Source organism: Macaca fascicularis, chromosome 1 (assembly GCF_037993035.2).
Source record: "Macaca fascicularis isolate 582-1 chromosome 1, T2T-MFA8v1.1".
Classification (NCBI taxonomy): domain Eukaryota; kingdom Metazoa; phylum Chordata; class Mammalia; order Primates; family Cercopithecidae; genus Macaca; species Macaca fascicularis.
In genome coordinates this window covers 54,080,492-54,108,014 of record NC_088375.1, presented here as the reverse complement: position 1 = coordinate 54,108,014, position 27,523 = coordinate 54,080,492, and the positions used below count along the sequence as shown (strand labels likewise).

At 32.4% G+C, this 27,523-nt stretch overlaps 1 protein-coding gene across 9 annotated transcripts in view; it reads left to right on the top strand.

Annotated features, from left to right (window-relative positions):
- KCNT2 (potassium sodium-activated channel subfamily T member 2) overlaps window positions 1-27,523 on the top strand; it is a 398,651-nt gene that overhangs the window by 196,971 nt on the left and 174,157 nt on the right. For all 9 annotated transcript variants that reach the window (XR_012428599.1, XR_012428601.1, XM_005540295.4 and 6 more), the window contains one exon: window positions 17,207-17,315. Coding sequence is in view for 5 of the 9 variants with exons in the window: in XM_005540295.4 (XP_005540352.1) it covers window positions 17,207-17,315 (109 nt within the window). In the remaining 4 variants the exon portion in view is untranslated. Of the gene's footprint in view, window positions 1-17,206; window positions 17,316-27,523 lie in introns of those variants that run through there.

Genomic DNA, 27,523 nt, shown 5'->3' with positions numbered 1-27,523 from the left:
TAAGTAGCTAACAGTGTTAGCATAGAGGACACCACATTGCTTGGTAATTAACATTCTCCCATTTAATGTATTGTTTCTTAGGAAGGATCTGGCATAGTTGCTGATGCAAACACTACATTATGTCTTATACAGAGGTTGATTAAACAATTCTCTCAAACGGCACTACTCCTCCTCCAACATTTGGTGTAAACTCAATGAGGGTAGTAGAAATCTTTGCTCTTTGATTCCTCAAAAGTTAATAAATGCATGTTTTCTCCAGTTTTCACAATGTCGAGGTCTGCTTGTTTTGTTTGTATCATTCTCTAGGGACTGTATGGTGAATACAGGAGAGCTTGGTCCAGATAATTTCTTTTAGTTGCCTCTCCCCAAGTAAGTTGTTCTTGAAGAGAATAACCAATTCCTCCTTTGTGATTAAACAGTCCTGCTACAACTGAATCATTTCACATGCAGTAAACTTTTCTTGGATATTCATTTAGAAGAAAATGAAATGTTTTGACATTGGCCCTTAATATGATCAAGCCAGTGTCACTGTCATTTTATGTGCTTCCAGTACACAGCCAGTGTGTTGGGAGGGTCAGAAGGCCTGGAATCATAGTATGTTCTTACCTTATGTAAAATACTCTGACTTGTCTAAAGACTGTCAGGTCTCCCTTTTCTTAAACTCACTCACACTAAATAGTTGAACCATATGGAAAAATTATGGAGAATTATTTAGGGGAAATTCTCTTTCCATCTTACAAGATATAACAATCAAAGCTTATTCCTAGGCTCCATACTCTTCAATATGGTTGAAAATTGTGTTTAAACCACTAGTAAGTAGTAAGAATAAACAGGAACATTTTACACTTTACCAACACAGTTAAGGAGAACAACAACAACAAACAAAACTTTTACTTTATTTGCAAAAGCAATACACAACATCAGGTCAATTACATGGAATCTTGGAGAAATATTTGTTAGGTTGATAAGATTGAGCAAATTTCTTTTTCTTCCCATAGCCTCTATTCTAAGAATAACATTGTGAAATTAATTAGTGAAATGTTTATGATTCCTTAAGAAAGACAGATTTAGAATAAATTTTTAAATGTTTATTTCTGGTTAGAGCATTTCCAAAAATTACTTTTAATTGATTAATCTTGCAGTATTTTCTGACTATTAGAAAATACTGCAAGTCTTAGAATTGTAATGTACAGAGTATAACGTAGTTTTTTATAGTATTTTGAATTAGAATAATCTGTTACGTGTAAAAACATATTTTTTAAATCTGTATAATTGAATTGTTAATATTAAGCATAACTTTGAAGCAATTTTCCTCAATGTTGTTCTAAATCAATCCGACACATTATGAAATCTTTTTTTACATATATTATGATCCTTGGCATGGTACAGCTTTTGAAAAACATTGATTGCACAATATTTTTAAAAAGTACATATTGAATTATTATTGCTGAATTTGTAAAATTAACTGAATAAGTTATTTTGTTGTTTTGATGACAACAGTGTTAAAACTAGGCAAACACTGCCAGTCCCAGAATTGGTCTGTGTATATTTTTCTGATTGGAGAGGGGAATTTCTGAATAATATTAAAATGCAAAATTAATAAGCATTACAAATACTCTGCTGTGGAATTAGCAATATTTTACAAAAAATAAATGTATGTCTACATAAAATTTTGTATTCTTTATTAGAAAAACAGTAAATAATCATGAATTTGAAAGTGCCATAGCAGATGACTCAGTAAATTTTTCTTTTTTCTTTGAATGGCCAAAATTATTTAGAAAAATTATTAAGTGTAATTTCACTGTGATCAAAATGCTTTCTGACTACTCTAGATTAATGTTATTTAAAAACAATAAAGCACATGACATACGCTTTTTAAAGAAGATGCCCAGTTTTTTTTATACGATGGTTACATTTAAAGATTTGGCAATCATTAAAAAGTCAGGAAACAACAGGTGCTGGAGAGGATGTGGAGAAATAGGAACACTTTTACACTGTTGGTGGGATTGCAAACTAGTTCAACCATTGTGGAAAACAGTATGGCGATTCCTCAGGGATCTAGAACTAGAAATACCATATGACACAGCCATCCCATTACTGGGTGTATACCCAAAGGAATATAAATCATGCTGCTATAAAGACACATGCACACGTATGTTTATTGTGGCACTATTCACAATAGCAAAGACTTGGAATCAACCCAAATGTCCATCAGTGACAGACTGGATTAAGAAAATGTGGCACATATACACCATGGAATACTATGCAGCCATAAAAAAGGATGAGTTTGTGTCCTTTGTAGGGACATGGATGCAGCTGGAAACCATCATTCTCAGCAAACTATCACAAGAACAGAAAACCAAACACCGCATGTTCTTACTCATAGGTGGGAATTAAACAGTGAGATCACTTAGACTCTGACAGGGGAACATCACACACCGGGCCCTATTATGGGGAGTGGGGAGGGGGGAGGGATGGCATTGGAAGTTATACCTGATGTAAATGACGAGTTGATGGGTGCTGACAAGTAGATGGATGCAACACACCAACATGGCACAAGTATACATATGCAACAAACCTACATGTTGTGCACATGTACACTAGAACTTACAATAATAAAAAAAAAGAAAAAAATAAAGATTTATAACATCATAATGCTAATTATCTGCAAAAATCTTGCAATTTTTTAGGGTTGTAGTTTTAGTCAACGTTTCTACTATTAATATACATATTTTAGCTCATTTTTCTTCAAGTCCAATTAATAAAAAATGGAAAAAAAGATCCATTTTTTTTGACATTTAATAAGTCACTTTCATGTGGTCAAGCATTTTGTGCATATTATGTCATTTAATACCACAATTTGTTCATACATGAGAAAACCAAGTCTGAGAGATGTTCAATAGATTTCCCAGAGTGACAGTCTAAATTTTACCCAGTTTAGTCCAAATCCCAAACCTCTACCTTTACAACAAACTTCTCCCCACGTTGATAATAGCTTAGCTTATTATTCAAGTGGCATACATATTTGAAAATAAAAGTGGTACTACTGTTTAAATATTATAATAAGAATGACATATATACATAGTTTCTGGTATCAGCTCTCTGTTCTACTCCTTTCCATCCTAGTTTATCCCTTAAAAAATATATATTAACTTTGTATCTATTAAATTATTAATCTACTTTATATCCTTGCCCTGTAAGAAAATGACATTTTCTGACCTCTTTTTTCCTCTGACTTTCAATCTCAATTTTTCATTTCCCAATTTTCATTTTTGAAGTTACATTTGTGCATTTGAAGACTGATACCATTTACCTTTTGTTCTCTAAACAAAATGAGGACGTCTGCCATTATTTGATGACTCTAAGTGTCGAACTCAATAAACATTTAGAATTGCATGAGTATGAACATATTGTTTATTGAAGATCCAGTGATCATTTTGATTACATTTTCTTTTTCCTTTTTGTGTTGCTTTACTCAAAATTTTCAAAAGCAGCTATATATTTTATGTGTTGATTACCATACTGTACATTTGTGTGTGCTGGGGGGTAGGGGGCTGCTAACTTATTTGTAAAGCTCCTTTTTACCACTCACTATTCTGTTGTCTTGTCATATGTTTACAGGTCTTAGTTTATCTAGCTTCAAATTTCTAGGAGGCTAACTGATGTAATCTGTTGCCACCCACTCCAAATTGAGCATAGTATTCTGTACAAGGAAGAAAAAGCACCCCAGTATAACATTATCTCCATTTTCAAATATGATTCCTTCTTTTCTAGTATTCATTCAACAAATATTTATTGAGTATTCTGTACCCCAAACACTGACATACTAGCTGAACATACAGTTATTAACAAAACAGTAAAACATTTTCATTCTCATGGAGCTTATCTACTAGTAGAAGTGACATTAAGTCCTAAGTGACATCTTATGTACTAGTAAGAATTGACATTAAATAAATGTGTATAATGTTAGTAAAAAGTATTAAATATGGTGGGGAGAGAGCATATCAAATGTTCTGAAAGACAGACATTATAAATTGAATCATGAATTAAAAATCATTTAAGATTAACCTAAGATAATCATAAAGTTCACTATTTATAGAACACATCAACACAACAGCATATTAGAGAGCTCATACATCATATCAGAGAGCTCGTACATCATCGTCAAGTATAATTTATCCATGGAATGCAAAATAGTTCAACATACTAAAATTAATAACTGTGATAAACCACATTAATGGAATAAAGAACTTAAAAATATATTCCCATCTCAATATACTCAGAAAAATCATGTAACAAAATTTTCCATAAGAGTGTATCTTTAGTAAAAAACACAGTATATACAGGGATTGGTAATATCCACAGTTTCAGGCATCCTCTGAAGGTCGTGGAATATATCCCCCACCCCTGTGGATAAGGGGTAAATATTTTATGTAGAAAACTATAAAGATTCCAGAAAAAAAACTAACTGTTAGAACTAATAAATCAATTTAGTAAAATTACTTGCATTCCTATATACTAACAATGAACCATTAGAAGGAAATTCAGAAAATAACTCCTTTTACAATAGCCCTCAAAAAGAATAAAATACTTATAATTAAACTTAATCAAGGAGGTGAAAGACTAGTACACTGAAAACTACAAAACATTGTTCCAAGAAATTGAAGGAGACATAAATAAATGGAAAATGGAAAGATGTCCTGTGTTCACTATTTCCATCAGAATCTCACTGGCCTTTTTTTTTGTTTTAACTGGAATAGTTAAAAACAATCCTGAAATTAATATAGCACCACAAAAGATCCAGAATAGCCAAAACGATCCTAAGAACAAAGAAGAGAACAGGAGGTATCACACTCCGTGATTTAAAAATATATTTCAAAGCTATAGTTATTAAAACCATATGATACCAGCATAAATACATGCATATAGACTAATAAAGACCCTAAAAATAACCCTATGCATATATAATCAACTGATCTTTAACAAGGTTGTCAAGAATACACAATGTGGAAAGGATAGTCTCTTCAACAGAAGGAAAAAAGGAAGGAAGGGAGGAAGGAAGGAAGGAAGGAAGGAAGGAAGGAAGGAAGGAAGGAAGGAAGGAAGGAAGGAAGAAAGGATGGATGGAAGGAAGGAAAAACAGAAGGTGGGAAGAGAAGGAGGAAGAGAGCAATGAGGAAGGAAGGGAGGAAGGAAGGAAGGAAGGAAGGAAGAGAGGGAGGGAAGAAGGGAGGGAGGAAGGGAAAGAAAGAAGGGAAAGAAAGGAAGGAAGGAAGGAAGGAAGGAAGAGAGGGAGGGAAGAAGGGAGGGAGGAAGGGAAAGGAAGAAGGGAAAGGAAGGAAGGAAAAGAAGGAAGGAAGGAAGAAACGAAGGAAAGAAGGGAGGGAGGGAGGAAAGGAGAGAAGGAGAAAATAAAGAAAGAAAGAAGGAAAGGAACAAAAAGAAGGAAAGAAAAGACATTGAGATCTTACATCCTACACACACAAAAAAATTAGACTTTAACTTGATCTGAAATCGTAAAATTGAAACAGAGGAAAAGCTTGACTTTGGTCTTGGCATTGATTTCTTGGTTATAACACCAAAGCACAAGCAACAAAATAAAAAATAGACAAGTGGTATTATGTCCAGCTAAACAAAATGAAAAACTTATGCATAGCAAAGGAAAAAATCAAAGTGAAAAGACAACCCAAAGAATGGGAGAAAATATTTGCAAACCATATATCTAATAAGGGATAAATTTCAAGACTATATAGGGAACTTCTATAGCTTAGTAGCAAAAACTGAAACCAAACACACACACACACACACACACACACACACAAGGAAATAAGCTGATTAAGAAGTAGGCAAATGACTTAAATGGAAATATCTCCAAAGAAGACATACAAGTGGCCAAAAAGTACCATGTTTGAACAGATGATCAACATCATTAATTATCAGGGAGAGGAAATCAAAACAACAAAGAGATATCACCTTATATCTCTTAGGATTGTTGTCAAAATCAAGATACAAAGAGTTGATGGTGATGTGGAGAAATTCAAAACATTGTCCACTGGTTGTGGATATATAAAATAGTGAAGCAGCTATGAAAAACAATATGGTGGTTTTTCAAAAACCTAAAATAGAATTGCCATATGACTGAGAAATCCCACTTCCTGTGATACATCCAAAGGAATTGAAATCAACATGCCGAAGAGATGTCTATACCCCTATGTTCATTGTAGTATTATTCACAATAGCCAAGAAATCAAAATAAACAGTGTCCAATAACAGATGAATAGAAAAGGAAATTTGGTTTATACTGCCAACAGATCTACATTAGAAAAAAGTTGAAGAAAGTTCTTTAGCAAATAGAAATGATGTCTTATGACACTCTGGATTCACATGAAAAAATTAAGAAAGCTAGAAATGATAAATATGTTGGTAAATATAACTTGAAATTTAAAAAATATTATTTATTGTTTCAAGCAAAAATAATGACAATATTGTGGGATTTATAACAAACAAGTAAAATGAATGACATTCTAGCATGATGACTGAAAAAACGGAACATAATGTAGTGAGATTCTTTATGCATTATTTGAAAGATGGGTGTAATATATACTGGTGTATGTTATAAACCTTAGGGTGGCCCTTAATAAAGATTTTAAAAACCTATATGGTTAAGTGGAACAATAAATGTATTTAATGCAAAAGGCAGCAGTAAAAGGGAACAAAGAATAGATGGGATAAATAGAAAAATAAGAGGATGAAAATGATACACTACACAAATACTAATCATACATAAGTGGAAGGTAGCTATATTAAGCAAAGAAAACTCATATACAAGAACTCATACCAAAGATGAAGAGGAATACTTTGTATTGAGTAAAGGATCAGTGCATTAAAAAAATAACACTCCTAAATGTGTGTGTGTGCTATATATATAAAGAAAACTCTCAAAATACATGAAGTATAAAATGGCATAACTGAAAGGAGGGGTAAAAAGCTACAGTTTGTCTTATAATTTTCAACACTTCTATCTTATCAATCAATATAAAAAGGCAGGAGATCAGTAGATTTATAACAAACTTGAACACACTGTCACCAGCTTGATCTAATTGACATATGGAATATTACACTAAAAAATGGAATTCCAGTGTTCAAGCACACATGAAACATTCACAGAGATACATCATATTCTGAACCATAAAAGATATGGCAGAGAATTTAAAACCTACAGAATATGTTCTCTGATTATAATTGAATTAAATGAGGCATTAATAATAAAAACACAGCTGAAAAATACCCAAATACTTGGAAATAAAACAAAACATCCATAAGCAACCCATGAGTAAAAGATAAAATAAGAAGAACTATGATGAAAATGCAACACATTAAATTGTATGGAATGCAGCTTTACAAGCATCTGAAGAGAAATTCGTATCTTTAAATTTTTATATTGGAAAGGTTCAAAATTTAATAGGAAAAAGGAATTGGAGGCAACAATTATGGACTTTGAAAGTGTTTTCTGTACATGAGCGCAATGAAATCGGGCAGTAACTGATGGGTAATGTTTGATCAATGAAAGCTTTGTTTCCTCCTTTTCCTTTTTTCATTTTTTTTTTTTTTTAGTGGGAAAGATTTCGGTGAGTAAATATGGTAAATATCTACCAAAATTGGTCATGAAAGAATATAATAGGAGGTGATCTTATGCAGGAATGGAAGGTTTTTCTTGGATAAGGGTGTAAAACTTTCATCTATTTTAACAAACGGGAAAAGAGTATATATAGATAGAGATGAAGGTATATTTGTGGCCCCATGGAAAAGAGCTTGTGGAAGTTGATTTTTCTTGTTTCCATTTGCTTAGTGAATAACAGTTGAGATTATCAGGGCAGAGGGAGGCTCCGGGCCCTTGAGAAACACTGGCAAGTGGCAGAGGGAAGATTCACATCCCAAAGGAGCAGAGAAAGAATTTATAATGGAAAATTTTCTACAATAAACGTTCTAAGTAAAGAAAGGTCAGAGGCCTACAGTCTGGAGGAAATCTGTCTAATGTTTATTCACGCTGAGGGGAGAAACTTTGAGGCATCTTAGGTATTTGACTCCCAAGGCTTTAAGTTGTAACTCTGAAAAAAAAAATGTTTTTATTCCCGGCTCATGCTGCTGACTTTCCTCTTAAATGTCAAAGACATATTTATTCTTGATTATTACATGCATTTTTGAACATATGGTATCTTAGAAAAGAAAGCAAACAATCACCAAGCACTCAGTGATTTCCCTTCATGTACCCTTCTGACAGCATGAGAAAAGAGCTGAAATAAAATGTTTGCTACGGAAACTTTTTCACTGTTTTTTTCAATTATGTTTTGTTTTAAGAAGATCCACCTCAGGCACTGAAACAAGCACACAATCATCTGTACTATGTCATTCCCTGATGAAATGTACCTTAGATTCTTTTGGGAGATTTTGCAATTTTATTTATGTCTTTAGTCAACCCAGTGGTTAGTGACTTGTTTTCAAAAATATTTTCCTTACCATTCTCAAAAATCACAGAATTTTAAACTTGAAAAGATACCTTGATATCCCTAATATAACTGAGTTTTCAGTACACTCAGAAATAATTTTTGGTAAATTTTTGACAGATGTACATCACTGGACTTCAGTTACACGCTGTCAAGATAATCTGACCTCTTTACGAATCACTTTACTATTCATTTGACATTTGTATACCAGTGAGTTTCAAGAGGTTTTTGGATAGTGTGGTCATGACTGTGTTAAATTGAGTAACTAGATCAGGGAAAATTCAAGAGGCTTAAGATCTGGAATTGGATTTGGTGTTGAGGGAAGTTTTCTTCAAAACCTGGGAGAGGATTTAAGTAAGTAAAACATACAATTTAAGGCGTGTATCATTCTGGATGAATTACTCTAACTCAGACCAAGGACTAGGAAACAATACAGTGCTTCAGCTTTCAGAAAGAGTACAAAATGAGTTTAGCTACTCTACAAGGAAAAACAAAAAGTAAGCTTTTGAATTGGCAAGTCCCAAAATTTCTGGTAAGATTTTGATAATATATATGGAGATTCCGACAGGCAAGCAGGTTTTTATCATTAAGTATCTGTAAGGAGTGGTACATTTTCAGTCACAAGAGTGGGAATCAAAATCAGAATTACAGTCCCTGAGAGATCATTGAAAAAGCAAGGACGTTTTTTCCTAAAACTAGAACCCAAGGTAATGTTTCAGTCCCAGATACACTGTTAAATCCCTTCTGCTGAAACTTGGCAGGAGGACAAAATTATATTTACAGCCATACAAGTTTGAATGCTGAGGCCCCGAATGCTAGACCAAGTCTTCTTTTAATTTTTTGTTTTTTGACTTTAGTGTAGATTGTTCATGAAGATTAGGTCATTGTCGAGTCTATAGGTTGGTTTAATTAGACTACAACTAGTTGGCCTGATGTTCTACTTTCTAATAGCCAGCTATTCTATTGTAAAATGCAGCAACATATTTTAATGGTAGAGTATTTTTTAGTGATTTTGGCTGTTTTCTTTTAAAGTATTTTTATTTAAGAGCACTTTTGAATTATTTTTGTATTTAAAATAAAGATGTACCATATTTGAAACCTACTTCTCTGAAGACATCAATTACAATTAATCACAATGAAATGTACCATTTTCTTAATTCAGTCATAAAGTTAGGTCAATTAGTTATAGATGATAGATACTATGGATCCTCTGTATCAGAATTACCTTCAGTTTTTGATATTACCTGATATATGTATATGTAATCTAACCTTATACTTTTTAACAGTCTACATATTAGACCTGGATGTTCTAATTATGAACAAAATAGACCCTGAACTGAAGGTGCTTTTGAGTCCAATCTACTGTGAGGCCTTCATAGGGATTTCTGTGAAGAAATTGCTCTCTGGGCAAGGAATACATTTGGCAAGAATTGTTTATACAACAATACATTAGAATGTTTTCAAGATAGGTTTGTTTCCAGATTGCCATAAGACTTTTTTTGTTCTTTATAAGTGTTTGTGATTAGTTTGCTCAATCACCTATAATTTTGGACAAATCTATCTACATGTATTATTTTAAGTTTTACAATTCAGTTTCACTTTATATACTAGTAATCTTAAAAAATAAAGTGTCCAATGAATAAGTTAGCAAGATATACTCGAAGTATGTGTGGTAAATACATCAATTTTCAAGTGCTGCAGATGGATTTTATAAATTAAAAATTGAAAGGAAACTGATGCCTTTGATCAAACCAATGTTTTATCACTTTTAGGTGACAGACTCTAATTGAGAGTCCAATAAAAATTATAAATTTATGGATAGGTAAATAATTCATGTATAAAATTTCATCTAAAATGTCTGAGTTATTTAATGGGTTCTTTGGATTTCAGTAAAATAATTCCTGCCATAGGTAAAGTTATTTATTGTAAGTCCTCAGAACAACAATCAATATCTTTTAGATAGTACAATTTATTAAGTTGAATTTTATGGAGACATTCTTCACTAATTTAATTTTTAGGCAAACTGACTTTTTGTAAAATGTTCTGTTTCACAGTAGCAATAAACATCCAGATGATGTGATAGTGTCCCAAATTACCTACCTTTATTATTACAGCATTTTTATTCTAAAGTTATCACAATAAACATTTTACTCTATGGTTAGAAATATGGAGCACTTAAGGATGAATTTGTCCCCAAGAAAATTAAAAAAAAAAAAATCAATCTTATCCTCTGCTTTTAGAAAAAAATGAAGTGAAATCATGTTTCTTTGCTAGTTTCATTATCTGTATTAGGAAAATTTTTCTTTTGTATTTCTCATGTGATATTTATGCCATGTTATATAGCTCTTTTCCTTTTTCCTCACTTAATGATCCACTCGAAATTATTGATGTTTGTTCTGTTTTGTGAGGGCATAAATTACAAATAAAACAAGGAAGATTTCAGAATAGGTACTTTATCCCATGTATTCAGGCATTGAATTGAAATATTTACTAAATGCTTTCTATATGCCTAATGCTCATTGTATTATCACATTTAATGTTCAAACTATCGATATGAAGTAAATATTGTTTTTCTTATTCACCTGTGATATGCAAATGAATGCCAGGTTCTGGGAATAAGCTAGGGTGAGCAAAATGTAGACATGGCCCTTGCCTTCACAAAGTTTATAGTTTACTGAGGACCAACTTTTCAAAATGTTAAATGTTAGATGGGGTTAATTGTTTACAGAATACAATGGGATCAAGTAGCATCATCTATCCTAGTGTACCAGCAGTCAGAAGAAAAGGCTTCCTAGATAAGTGACGTTTTAGCTGGGATGAGAGGCATTAGTAGGGCTGAACCAGTAAAGAATGTTCTTGGCAAATGGTCCTAGGTGAGAAATGCTGGTTATCTGAGTGGAGAATGTGCATTATCACTAGGTGGAAGAATGCAAAGACTGAGGAAATAGTTTGGGAAAAGTTTAATAAAGGTTGTTGTACACCTTGTTAAGAAGTTTGAATTTGATGCCGAAACAAAGGAAACCACTATAGGATTTTAACAATAAGAATTTTGGTTGGAAAAAAACTTCATCTGATAACATTACAGAATTAGTGAAAAAATGTTATAAAGCTTGAGATAGGCTGACTGGGGGGCTGTTGCCCTTACTCCAAGCCAGAAGTGATAAGTTTTTAGATCAGGTTATGGCACTGGTGCTGGAGAAAAGTGGAATCTATTAGATCAATATTTAGAGGCATAATCAACAAGATTTGAGAACTCACTAAATGTAAGGTAAGTGAGACAGAGAAGCTGATGATTTAGCATCTGGTAGTATTTTCCTTTGGGAAAAGGGAGGACTACCAGTAGCAAGATGATTTCGGTTTGGGATAAGAATGTCAAAGGACAACCAAGTGTGTGATGTCAGATAAGCCAAAGGAGGATGTTTTAGGGAGCCAGTGGTCTACAAGTCAACTGTTGCCAAGGGTTAAGATAAAGAAGAAAAGCAAGTTGCACACATCCATTATACAATAACCAAAACTTCTGTAAGAAGAATCAGATCCATGGTAAGTTCCCTGTACTCATGTGTTTTGTAAGCTCTGAAGTGAAGATTAGAGCCCAATGTTGGTGACTCTACAGATCATGCTTTTCTCACTTACTTTTTAAAAAATAAACTAGACTTTTTGTTGTTATTGTTAAGCCATTTTAGGTTTACAGAGAAAATGGAACAAAAAATATAGAGAACGTCCATATCTCACCCCTTACACTCCTCTCCCCCTACACCCCATTTTCCCATTTTTATCTTCCAGTATTGTGGCATGTTTGTTGAAACTAATGAACCAATATTGATAAATTATTTAACTAAAAACCATAATTTACATTAGAGTTCACTCTTTGTATTGTATATTCTGTGGGTTTTGATAAATGTAATATGACATACATTCACCATTATCATATCACAAAGAATATTTTTAGGGTCTTAAAACTATTCTCTGCTTTACCTATACATCCTTCCGTCCTTTCTTTTCCCCAACCTGGCAACCACTGACCTTTGTACTATCTCCATAATTTTGCATTACTACAATGACATATAGTTGAAATCATGCATTATGCAGCCTTTTCAGATTGTCTTTTTTTCACTTAGCAATATGCATTTGAGATTTTGCATGTCTTTTCTTGGCTTGATAGTGTATTTCTTGCATTGCCGAATATTCCATTGTATGGATGTATCACGGTTTATCCATTCATTTTTTGAAGTTCATCTTGGTTACCTCCAAGTGTTTGTAATTATAAATTAAGTTATTTTAAGCATGTGCATGCAGGTTTTTGTAGAGACCTACATTTTCTATTCATTTAAGTAAATACTAAGTATCCCAACTGCTGGATTATTTGGTTAGAGTACATTTACTTTTGTAAGAAATTGTCAAACTGTATTCCAAAATTGATGTATCATTTTGCATTCCTTCCCAGCAATGAATGCAACTTCCTGTTGATCTATGTCCTCTCTAGTATTTGGTGTCTTCAGCATTTTAGATTTTAGCTATTATGAAAAGTGTTTAGTGATATCTTACTGTTTTAATTTGCAACTCTCTAATGACATGTGTTGAATATCTTTTCATTCTTCTAATCTGTATATGTTCTTTGGTCGGATGTCTGTTCAGATCTCTTGCCCATTTTAAATTCAGTTGTTTGTTTTCTTGCTATCTACATCTTTGTGTTTCAACATGTTTAGTCCATTAGCATTTGATGTCATTTTTAATATGGTTAGATATAGCTCTATCTAAATTGTTTTCTGTTTGTTTCCTCTGATTTTGGTTCCTGTTTTCCCTTTCCCACATTTTTTATTATTTGGTTTTGTAAGGTATTGAATGTAGTATACCTATTGGCTTTTTAGATATGCCTTTTGAATTTTTTTTCTTTTTTGTGAGTGCTGTAGGGATTACAGTACACATTCTTACTGCTTCATATCAGATTTGTGTCATTGTTATACCACTTGTTAAAATTATAAACTTGCATTTATTCCTTTTCTACTGTCCCATGTTATTGTTGTTAGATGTAATAATTTATCCATATATTAGAAACTACACTAAACAATATTATAAATTTTGCTTTATTCAGATTATATATTTTATGGAAATTAGGAGGAAATGTTTTTTATAGTCACTACAACATTAAGCATTTGTTACTCTTGTTTTATTTCTGAAGTTATTTCTCCCTGCTATCATTTTCCTTGAGCTTACATAGTTTTCATAAACTTTTCTTGTAGTATGATTCCAATGGCAGTACATATCCTTAGATTTCTTTATTTTAAAAAGTCCTTTATTTCACCTTCCTGTTTGAATGGAGTTTTTGCTAGATACAAAGTTCTGGTTTCATAGCTTTTTTTCCTTCATTCTAAACTTCAGAATTTTTTCCAGGGTGGTTTGGCTTTAATGATTTTTGATGAGAGTCGTTGGCCATATGACTCTTTCTTTGGGTGCTATCAAGATTTTGTCTTCATTTTTGTTTTTTAACAGTTTTAATACAGTGTGGCTAGGCGTGATTATCTTTTTATGTATATAGTTTAGATTTTGCTAATTTTCTTGAACTTATAAGTGTATGTCTTCTACAAAATTAAAAAGTTTCTAGTCATTATTTCTTCAAATCATTTTCTGCTATTTTTTCTCTTTTGTTTTCTTTTTGTGAATTCAATTATATTATGTAAGACCTTTTTACCGTGTTACACAAGTTCCTGAACTCTGTTACCTTTTCCTTACCTCTTCTCTTTGTTTTTCAAATTGGGTAAATTCTATTGATCTATGTTCAAGTTCACTGACTCCTTTCTTCTGTCATTCCCAATCTATTTCAAAGCCCATATAGTGAATATGTTTTTTCATAAACTTCGGCTTTTTAATCTAAAAATACTTTCTATTACTCTGCTGAAATTTTCTTTTTTAATTACAAGCATGTTTTTCATTACGTTACTGATCATAGTTCTGGTAGAAGCTTTAATTCCTTCTCTGCTCATTCTAACATCTCAGACTGTCTAGTAGCTACCATCTATTGATTATCATTTTGTTTGTTTCCCATGCAAATAGGTCACATTTTTCTGGAAATTCACGAATTAAATAATATTGCGTTGGATTTTGTATATTGTGTTATGTTGCGGAGCCTTGGATTCTACTGTATTCTTCCAAAGAATGTTAATGCTCTCAATTTAGCACAGGCTAAGTTGCTTAAACTCAAAATAAAGAAAACTCCATCACCATTGGGGTTGGTAATGCTTCACAAATGTCAGCTCAGATTGTTTTTATGCTTCCCCATGCATTCATGGTTCAGAGGTCAGCCAAAGTTGTTTACACTCATTCACAGAATTTGTGGTTTCTCTTTGCTGCCTCTCCCTTTTCCTGTCTCTGGTGGCTCTGGTTGCTCCAGGCTCCATTCTCTTGTTGTTCTGGCAGGTTTTCTCTGGAGTTTTAGCCCACTTGTGCGGTTGTGGTAAGCAAAGCTGCCCTCAGGTCACAGCAGCAAAAACATGGAAATTATGACATGCAAGATACTTCCTCCAAGTTTTAATTTTCCTCTAAATTCTGCCTACTTTAGTTGATTTACTAGGGCCTTTATATGCTTGTTCTACAGATTTTTTAATAGTTGTCATATGCAAGGACAATTTACTGGGAGCTTATTCTTTCATATTGATAAGGCTCCTGACCTCCTCTATTTCTTCTTTTATTATTAATGTTACATTTTTTGCTGGTGTCAGCAGATAAGTCTCACTTTAAATTTTTTCTAAGAAATTCATTTTTCTTCTTTACCTTTTATCCTTAATGATATTACTTCTACTACTACTAAGATGATACACATAATAAGAAAAACAACTTATGTTTTTTCAATAACTGACTGCCAACCTCTAATAAAAGGTGTATGTGTGTTGTCTATTTCACCACAGAAATCCTGTAAGATACAGAATATCTACAGTTTACTAATGAGGAACTTTAACTTGTCCAAGTCTAATTAGATATTGAGGGATGAAGTAGGGTTAAAAACCCTACAATAGCCCATTATCTTCAGCACAATGCTAAACATAATGAAATAAAATAAGATAAAAATCATAACTTGGCATCCACTTATATAGTGGTTTACTTTCTATTTTTTTTCCTTCTCCTTTAAAATTGTGTACTTCTAGTGAAAGAGAAATAACAGTAATCCTCCACTAAATTATCTATAATCCTCAAACCTCAGATTTAAAAGCATGTAAAATGGATTAACAATTATTCACTTGATGAATCTTAGTAGAATTATTAGGCTCATTCTGATATTTGAACATTTGCCTGTAAGGTGCATATGGTCCATGTAAACCATGCTGGACTACCATTCATCAACTTTCATGTAACTTAAAGTTACTATCATATTTTGGGTTGCTATAACAAAATAGCACATACTGGGTGGATTATAGACAACAGAAATGTATTGCTCACAATTCTAGGGGTGGGAAAGTCCAAGATCAAGGAGCCAGCAGACCTAATGTCTGATAAAGACTGGCTTCCTGGTTCCTAGATAGTTGTCTTCTTGCAACATCCTTACGTGGCTGAAGAAGTGAGGGAGCTCTCTCTTGGATGTCTTTTATATGGGCATTAATTCCATTCATGATGACTGCCCTCATGATGAGGTCTATCAGAGGCCTCATCTCCTAGTGCCTTCACAATGTGGGGTAGGATTTCAACGTGTAAATCTGGGGAGGAAGTGATCATTCTGTCTATAGCAGTTTCCAACCATAAAAAACAGCTTCTTCTGTCTACATTTGGATAAACAGTCCCTTGTGCCTATCTGTATTTTGGATCTTCCTTTCCTTCCACTAATAGTGCTGTCAGATAGAACTTTCTGTGGTGATGAAAAATTTACATACCTCTGCTTTCTAACATGGCAGCCACTAGCCATGTGCAGCCTTGAGTATTTGAAATGTGGCTAGTGTGATTGAGTAATTAAATTCTTAACTTTAAGTTTAGACACTTCAAATTTAAATAGCCTTATGTGCCTGGTGGCTGTTATATGGACAGTGCTACCCTAGAGCATTTCCGTGCTTCCTTTTCAAAAATGTATTAGCTAACTCTGTGGCATATTTCTCTAATAATCTTCCTTGAATTTTTTCAATTCATTGAATTTATTGGGTGACTACTATGTAAAGGAGTTCGTGTTAAGCATGGTTTTGATTCCCTTCCTTAGTCTAAATGTCTTTTTAAAAACTTTTTTGATATATTTTATTATGTCTAAGAGTTTTTTATGTCTTCAAACATACCACACAGGTACACACACACACACACACACACGCACACAAGTCAAATTTCTTTTACCTTTACTATTATATTTTAAAAAGTAATTTTCTAAGCATGTTATTATTATACATATGTTTTTTATTTCTCCTTGGAAATTCCTATTACAAATTATTAGTTTTGCTACATGTCTGAAAGCTTCTGACTGCTGGAATTTTCTAGGAAAATTATTTTTAAGTCTGTCTAGCTATTTTTTCTCTTAATCTTTTCTAATATTCTAAGTGCTAGCAATTAGCTATGATTAAATTAGCTATTACTATCTTCTTCTATGGAAATAATAGGTATTCTTAACAAGTCCTCACAGTACTTTTTATGTTTAAGTTTTAACTATGAATGTGACAAAGCAAACTGATTGCTTATTTTTACTTTATATATTATAAAAATTGTAACTTATGATATTTTTATTTTGATCACTTCAGGATCACCAAACAATTTTGAGAGCATGGGCTGTGAAAGATTTTGCTCCAAATTGTCCTTTGTATGTCCAGATATTAAAGCCTGAAAATAAATTTCACATCAAATTTGCTGGTAAGTTTTTATCTTGCATGAGATCCATTGAATTTCCTGAAACTCCTATAGTGGTTTAAGAGTTAAGTCTCTGAACTAAGTGGCAACTTAAAATATTCAAGATTCTAAAGAACTGAAAATGATTATTAAAACTAATTTACTTGATATGAGAAGATTTATCCACTTTAATATGTTACAAGGTAACATTTTTGCTTGAGTCTTAATTTTTTTATGTAACTTGGTGATTTTAGTACCTTAACGTACTGGATACCTTACTAAGCCTAAGTATATTAGCAGTAGTAGATTTATGCATAATATAGACACAAATTTCAAGTGCCATATCTACTCATTTATACATAGGTTTACACATAGATGGGTAATACTTGGCTATCGTTGGTTGTTTAATACACACATAAGCTGACCATGCAATAGACTAATACATTGAAATGTATTCAGGTATATTCAAATAGAGTTAATTTAGGGAGTAGATTTTGAAAAGATTTCAGAAAAAGATGCAGGTGAATTTTTTGAAGGTACTGCTTTAAAAATGATAGATCACATGAGACTAGACTTTGAATTGTTAGAAAATTGAACAGCAAAATTGCATTTTTTTTCTTAAATGCTTCTATAAAAGCAAACGCTAATGTTGATTTAAGCAGTAAATTCATGTGCATGTATGTTTTCCCCCCAATCACAAATACCCCATGTTTTATATTATATTCTATCTTAAAATTCTAAAGCTTCAGAAGTCATTAAAATGTAATTCATTTTAGCAATGTGTCAGCAAAACGTATTTCCTTCAGAAAATGTGTTTACATATCTTAAAATTCTTACCTATTAGTGTATGACTTTGAAATGAAAAATTGTAAATACTAGGGAATTTTGATGTAATGATAAGAAAATTATGAAATGGTTGCTATTCAGTTTGCTCTAGCCTTCCCCAAATTTATGTCATCATTTTTTTTTCCTAGCAATGTATAGCAAACAATTTAAAGTAATAACTTCCAACTCTGGTTGCACATTAGTAAGTTTTTGGAAGAATTTCTAAAATACTGATCATAGAGATTCTGATTTATACAGTATGATAGGTGCTAGGGCCTCTCTAAGACTATTTCTTAAGTGAAATTTGAAAAAAACATTGCCTATTGTATAGAAGGCTTTGGGAAATTAAATGGAAAAATATGTGTAAAGTACTCCATCTACAACCTGTTACCTATATTGTTAGCATTCATCAAATGCCAATTGCTTCTTAAAAAGACCTTTGTAACTAGGCTATCTTATTTGTACTATTATTTAAGAAAAGAAATATTTTTGAAAAATTTTAAATATACATGGTGATGATTTGCTATGACAAAAGATTTGAATGGCAGTAATGACATTAGCACTAAGTAAAATCTTAAAATGATGACTTTAAATTGGAGTGCCACCACTTAAGACAGGTAGATTAATATTTTGAGCCTTATTTCCTGTCTATTAAAAGGCCACAAGGATTAGGTCTCTGTTTTATTGGGGTTAATAGTAAGGATTTAATAAATAATGTCTGAAACATATTAAGTGTTCTATAAATGGATATTGTATCAAGACCTTAAAACAATATGTATTTTAGAAAAACAATTTGTGATTTTGAATGTATTTTGACAAAAATTCAGAGCAGACTTCAGTTCTTTCTCCCTTCTTTAGCATGCCGTTGGTATGTTTCCACAGAAAGATCAACTTTGCTGAAAAAGTCTACTGCTAAAAAAAAAAAAAACAAAAAACTATTTGCATTAATCTATTTTCTAATACTCATTTTGTCATTAGTTTAATAATACCATCAAAATGAATGAATTATTTACAAATTCTATCCCAACCATTTGTCTCAATATTTCTCACTGTGACACCTGACGAAATTCTTTTTATTAGTGCCTACATTATTTTATGACTGAGATTACAACATTTCAGAGGATCTCTTTTTATATTGTGTAAAGATGAAGGCATCCTAGTTTCATTAAAATGCCACAAAAAGAGTTTGGAGTGCTGTATGAAGCTCTCAAAACAAAATCATATATTTTATGTCTCAGCATGATGTCAAAAATTATGGACTTTTCCTTTCAAAAGGCAGTGTATCAAGCTGTCACTTAGTTTGTGTAAGAGATTATTTAAATAATGGTCCTCAAGAAACCATGCTGTATGTGTCTGTGCCCTGTTGCTATGAGATTTTGCAGCTTTTTACCATGAAGAGGTGAAATCTATTTCCCCATCTTTGTATATAGAGTTTGCTTTGTGATTTGCTTTGACCAATATAATGTAACAAAACTTACACTGTGTAACAACAGAAGCTAAGACTTAAAAGGCTGTACTGGTTCTGCTTTTGCTGTTTTGGGAACATTGCTCAGGGACTACATATAAAGAAACTCATTTTAGCCTCTCTAAGAATGAAAAATCACTTGGAAAGTGAGGCTCATCCATACCAGCACCTCACCTGTCCAGCTCCCAACTTACTTACCAGCCAACCCAAGGAATCATGCTGACCCACAGAATTTTGAGAAATAAAATGGTGGTTAAGTCACTGCAGTTTGGAGGTTACTAGTCATGTGGCAGTAGATAACTAATACTGTTGGTGATAAAATAATAATTACTTTAATTTTAAATCATATTTACTTGACAATATTTATTATATTCCTGTCCTTGTACTCTCATATGTATGAAGTAAACAGATTCCAATATTCACAAGATATGAAATGAGACATTTGCATTTCCATTTATTTAAATAGTTCCTTTGGTTTACCCTAAACTGTGGAAATATAATCATGATTATAATTTCTGTTTAAAAAGTAAGCAAAGTTTACTTTCAGCAAATTGTCCTTTTTATAATAAATTTGTCAAAATAACATGATTGAAACTGCAAATTCAGGAGTGAGACATTTCATGGTGATGTAGTTGCTGTACTGTGTACTGACTGCATGACCTCAAGCTTCTTCAAATCTTTAAGCTCGAGTTTTTCAAGTTGTAAAATGGGGATGATATGAGAAGCAACCCCTTCATGTCATTATAATACTAAAAAGGATACTTGGAAGTATCTTTTTAATTTTTAAGCTACCAGTAAGTGATGCCTATTTAAGCAATTGGGATAATTTATATCCTAAGTGCCTATTTGTAATCTTCATGACAAATTTATATTATACTTGTATAGAGGAAAACTAGCTGGGCTTTCCCATAATGTATTACAAACAGTTTATAAGAGATATTTCAAAAGCATATAATTCTGAGCTTACACACATTTTCTCAGAGAATAGAAAATATAAGATACCTTCTCAACTCATTTAATGGGAATAACATAGCCTTGATACAAAACTCAGTAAGGATAGTTTTGGAAATGACATTTAGAGTCTAACTTAATTGGTTAACAGAGTTGAAAAATCATATAAAATATTTTAGCAAAACAGAGTAATAGATTTATAAAAGAATATATAATCACCAAGTTGAAATTATTCCAGAAATAGATCATTATATTAAAAGAGAATAACCATATCACAATTTTAATGAATGTAGTAAAGTATTTGAGACAGACATCAACATTCATTCACAATTAAAACTTAAAAAATAAATAAATAAATAAAAGCTATTGGAAAGCTAGGACCAAAGAACTTCTTAACCTAAGGCAAGTTATCTTCAAAATAACCAAGAAAAAAATTATATTTAGTAATCACATATTGAAAAGCTGTCATTTAGGTACAAACATAGGTGTCTACTAAAACAACTTTTATTCAGTATTTTTCTGAAAATCATAAAAATGGCAGTGAAGCTGGAAAAAAGTAAAAGATATAAGCATTGGAACACAAGAAATAAAATTGTCATTGTCCACGTATCATCAAATTCTCTACAGGGAAATTGAAAAAGAATTTATTTCTTTCTATTCACGTTTTCCTTAGAGCAACTCATCTATTTATATAATTTGCAAAATTAAAACTCTTCTTCAGTATTCACTATGAGCTTCAGTTTTGAATCCTGAACTGCATGGTCAATATCTCTTATTAGATTTCTAACAGCCCTCTTAAAATTAAGATGTTGCAAAATAGTTATTGATTTTTCTCTGACCTAAAACCTGTTTCTCACCCATTATTCCCAGCACCGTCTGTTTAGAACTCAATCAAAAACCTGTGAGTCATATTTTCCTTCTCTGCATCCAATTCCACATCTTGTCCTATGGGTTATATTACCTAATCCACAGTGGCATCACAACCCTACGCCATTATCATCTCTCACTTAGGCTATTTCAAAAAAGTCCCTTTTCATCTTTTTCCAGGTATTCACAAGTTGTATCTGTAAGCTTACTGCTGCACTTCATGTCCCCCAGAACATTTGCAACAGTGATTGCTGTTTGTGTATCACAGCAGGCAGCTCCATCTTCATACCTCCATTGTCAACCTAAACTCGTTTTCTTTTACCAGGACACAATGCCAATACCCTTTCCCCATATCATTATTTTTTAAAGATTCTTTCTTGTGAATAATTTGTGTCACCTTTTATGGTTCAAAAGTCAGATGGTAGTATAGCTTTGGTTATGTCAAATCATTTTTTTTTCCAGTGAGAGACTTTTTTTACCAATATAATATTTTTGTTGGAAGTGGCAATTGGTACTGAAACATATGACAGAGGCAATGGCAGCGTGCCATAGACATGACTAATACAAAAATGTGTTTTTGTAACATCTTGTATTCTCTGTCAAACTCTTGTGGGTGCAGCAATTCTAGTAAAGCTTCTCTAGGGTCAAATATCTGATCTATAATCACCTGGGGAAACCTTATGCCTCCATGTTGTGGAGCCCTTCGTAAATTCCCCTCCTCAGTTGCAAAACCAAGATTAAAGGGCACAATATTATGGGGAAGTTTAGTTATCAGACATGTTTCTGTAGCTCAACATTTAATCAGACTGAAATCAACTTCATATTTTCTTCTCTACTGTGCATTTCCCAATCATTTAATGCACGCACAGACACACACACACACACACACACACATGCACACACTCCAAACCATAAAAGAAAAAATATGTACTTTACTAGGAAGATAACTTCTTCATTGAAAAACCTTGAATGAACTTTAAAAATAAACCGTGCTTTCCAATTAATCAATTTCAGCTAAATGAAGTTTGCTGTTTGTCTCCTAGTCAGATGAAGTTACTCAGAAAATCAGTGGGAGGTGAATTATGTTTTAAGAGTAAATTAATAGCTAAATTTAGATAAACACAGTATCTCTATCTTCCTAATAAAGTGTTATGTCGTCTGTGAATATTCAGTTCTCTTAGGTTCCTTATCCAACTTTGTTTCAACTGTTCAGTCCTACAAAAATCTCCCACTTCATTTGAACAGATATGAGAAGAAATAAAAATCAAATTGGCAAATTTTCACCCACAAGTAGGAGTAAAGAATGTAAAAACAAAGGAGTGAATGAAAGTGTGAATTATCTATTTTCCATGCTTCTTTTTTAGTCCAAAGGCTACCCTTGAGATATTTTCCATGCTTTGCTTATGGTATTTCATATATAACAGAATTTGATTGCAATTTGTTCATGAAAAATAGAACCATATCTCAACAGTAAAGTGTTGACTGAATGAAATACTTTGTACTTCGCAATTCAAACCTGCCTAGAAGAATGCATCATGATACTAGAACAGTAGGAGTTAGTTCTTCTAACAATTAAAAAACATTTTTAATTGCAATAAGAAATTAAAAGTCCAAGCAGAAGTAAATGTGTTTTTAGCAATGTCATAGACAATATTGTTTAAACATGTGTCTTTCATAGAGCTTGATTCCCATTATAAAAATAATAATATTTAAAGTGCACACACATATATGCACATATCTTGGAGAAATGATTTGACCACAAAATGAAGGTTTTCCTCAGCTTAGCCATCATCTATTTTGTACTAAATCACTAGATATTCCAATGCATCACTTTTTCCTACCCAAGAAAGAGAGTGGGAAAATATTTCCAAGCAATATAAATATTGGAAATCATCTTAGCTGTTTCTAAATAACATATGGATGTTCAGGCTTGACTTTCACCAAATGGTAAAGTGTGAGTTTTTCATGCTGAATGATTTCTTCATTTCCCATATAACACCCACATAGACATCATTTTAAACTTCATTTTTACAACCTACTTAAGAACATAATGCTTAGAGTTGTATATTTTCAAAATATAAAACATTAAACCTTTGAAAATTCTCAATTTTTTGGATGGAAACCTTTTCTCTTTGACTTTTTTTATTATTGTGGAGATCATCAGAAACCACTTAACATAAGGCCATGTTCTCAAACCCAGCACTGTCTGGAGAATCTTTAACTTTTTATGCCATTCCTCACTATTTTTTACTTTCAAAAAATCAAATTTACACTGTTTAAAACAGTTATACAATTTAAAAAAAAAAGTATTCTCTCCATCTACATTCAAAAACTGTGAACATTTTGCCACTTTTGACTAATCTTCTCTTTGTACGCATACACAAATACACACATATTTTTATTTCAGCAGAGCTCTCTTAAGAATAAGAAAATTCTGCTACATAACAATGCTAAAATTGTTACCCCTAAAATGGTCAATAATAATTTTATGAATCCAGTTTATATGCAAATGTTATCAATTGTCCCTCAGATTTTCCTTAAATCTGTATTTTAAAATTCAGTATTAAATCAAAATTTTATTTTTACTACTTTTTTATTTCTTTTTAAACATTTTTATGAAATAGTTTTAGATTTATGGAAAAGCAGTATAGATAGTACAAAGAGTTCTATATGCCCTCTACATCCCACAGCTTCTCCTAATGTTAATGTGGTATATATAACCATTGTCCATTTAATCAAAACAAGAAATTAACATTGGTATTGATTATTTTTAAGTTAAAATTTAAAAATTTAAATATTGCAAAAGATGTCCAAGCCATCGTTCCTGTTTATTTTCCTTGACATTTGATTAAATTGACACTGGACATTAGGTATTTCAAGCCATTTTCTTGTGGGCCACTTATGACTTTAATTAACTAAAATAATCTTTTTGTTTCTCTCTATTAATGTTTTTTATAGTTGTATATTTTCAATAACCCAATTTCTTGGTTCTGAGTACCAGAGTAAAATAACGCTTATTTTTTTAGAAAGTGCCAGACATATTCTATCATATCCTAGGCCTATGATATTTAGTCTGCCAAGTATTTCCTTGATACAAATGTCTTATGAAAAAGACCAGGTATGCTCTCTTTCACTCTTGAATACTTCTTCAGAGCATTTTCTAGAGTTGTGCTATGATCAATGTGTTGTTCTAGGCACTAGTGACATAATGATGAACTAGATGTAATAAATGTTAATTCCAGTGGCAGCTTTTCTCATTGCCTTTACCTGTCACCTTTTAAAAAAGTCAATGCACTTTTGTATACTTCCCAAGAATACCCCTCACTGCTTTTCCTTACTACAAAGAGCTTTAATTGAAGCCTTACAACCCCCCTTTCCTGCCCTTCACAACCTCCATGTATATCAAACCAATGATTCCAGTTATGCTCTAGTCTCACTGTATACTGCTTGATGAATTTAGTCAATCTCATAGACCTACAATAGATAGTTAAGGCTTTCAGGATTTAGTTTCCCCATCCCAGAAGTAATTGGCTTTGCTTTGAAAAGAGTCTCCTAACATTTTTTTAATTTTAATAAAAGAATGAATGAGATCTTAACAGTAGGATGGTCAGCAAGTGGAGATGACAGTTCTTATAATGGGATGCTAAAACTGTCATTGCCTCAAATCACCTTGCCTTGGAACTTCATATTGTGCATATACACACACAAATGCGTATGCATCCGTGTGTGTACGTGTGATTGTGAATTAAATTTTACTAAGATTTTGTTGGAGAAGTAATGTGAGAATAATGCAAGTATTAGGTAAAGACATCACATTTTAACTAGATAAAAAAATAACTCTAGGGGAAATGTTGAGTGCAGTGAGGAGGACAAAAAGAACCTCATAGGAGGGATTATTTAGGAGGCTCTTATAGTTGTACAGGTGAGAGATACAGAGAGAGCTATCATAATGGAAATGGAGAGTGAGAACATATTCATAAAGCGTTTCATATATTTTCTGTGGACTTAAAAGTCAGCTGACTGCAGCAACTAAGGGAGATTGAGAAAATCATTTTATCTTTGCTACTCTCGCTTTTTCATATATGTTCACGTTTAATAGGAATTCTGTTACAGTACTGAACCAATTGATTTATAGTCATTTCAATGTCTATTTAGCACCCGAATATGAGTTTAAGTGCCTTATATGTTCAGTGATTGTACAGTGCTTGACACATAACATCTAATTACTGTACTATAGAGAATATATGATTTATATTATGTGTAATGTATGATTTAAAAGATCCACTTAAAAATGTGATGATATAACCTAGTAAAATAAAAAGTATGCCAAAATAAATGAAATAGTTTGCAAGCACACAAGTAATGCTCCATCATGCTATGGAAAAAAAAAAAAAATTCTAGAGTAGAGAGTGACACAGAAAAAGAACACCAGAAATCTAAAAATAAGTTGGTATTCATATGTATTATGAATACTGGGGGAGACAGTAATTTTAGCCATGGTTCAAGTCTTTAGGCACCCAAGTAACCATACATAACATTATATATATACATATATATAATGTTGTTTATATATTATATATATAATGTAGTTTATGTATTATTATTTACACAATCAAGATAGTTAGCACATCCATCACCTCACATAGTTCCCTTTTTAATGTGTGTGGTTAGAATATTAAAGGTCTACTTTCAGCACATTTCAAGTATAAAATACAGTATTGTTAACTACATAAGAATTACAGCTTTTTGTGATTGATAAAAATAACTATGCATTTTTATCTAATTTGATACCAAGTATAGCTGGCCAAAGACTTAATATACTTACAGGCGAGGGATTCAGACTCATGCCTTGTGACTCCAAATTCAATGATTCTTTAAATCAAGCACAGGGCAACACTGAATACATTTTCCAACTTCATGTTGCATTTCTGCAAGTTCTGGGGTTACATTTTAGTAGTCATAGAATGCTTGATTCAAAAGTTTCTTTTTTGATTTAATGACAAGAATTTCCTGAGAGTTACAGTAAAAATGATATATAATAGAAGATATACTTGGACCCTGTCATCACTCCTGATGATTCCTGTCTTATTTATACTATTCAGCCCATAAAGTACCCAAATTCAATCTTCTTTCCATTTTGCTTATTCAATCACCCAGTGCTATAAACACTCTCCTTCCACCTCATCAACTCTTCTAATGCAGTGCTATTCAAAGTGTGGTCCAAAGACCTGTTTCATTCCACATACTTTTATCAAGCTACAAGATTAATACAGCAATTGAGAGCAGCATTTTAGAAATTTTGCTAGTGATTTGACATTGCCATGACATCCAAATGCATAATTAGTGGACTATCTCTTTGGAAAGCATACAGACTACTAAGCATATAGACTAATTTGGTCTTTCTCAAAATCATAGGTTAATCACATATGGCATGAGCTGCCCGTGTGCTTGCAATGGGTTACAACCCATTCTTTCTTTTTATTTTACAATTAAAAAGAAAAAGGAAACTGGCCCTTCATCACAAATAGCTTGAGAACCATTATTCCATCGCATCATCAGTCTAGTCTTCCTGTGCCTCAGTTCCGTTTCTTCTCTTTTTCTCTCTTTAAGGAGCCTGAACTCTGTAGTCTGCCATTTCAGTCAGCCTCATGTCAGTGTTCTGAATTCCTTTGTTTTTCTTTTTTTTTTCCCATAGCTTTTGATCAAAAATAAACACACATGCAGACAAACAAAATTCCATGTACATTGATCCTTTTTTTTTACTCCTTGACTGGCACTCCTGGAAAAACAATAACACCCAGTGGGTCAGATTTGTGTCATCATAAACTCATGGTCAGGCAGCTCAAAGCGGCCCTTAACGTTGTGGTTTTTTGTTTTTTTCTTTTAATCAAACTATTCTCTTGCTCTTGTAATTACTATTTCGGATCTATCTCATTTTATAATACACAGAGATATGGGAAGCCAATACATGAAAATTTCCTTAAATTTTGCAACTTATTTTCCAAATGTTAATTTATGTTCACTTATTGCTTCCTGCTTTTTCCTATTATAATTGAAGGATTTCCTTTCCATATATTTGCTGAGTGCCTCATTACCTCATACCCTATCAGCAACCTCAGCAATA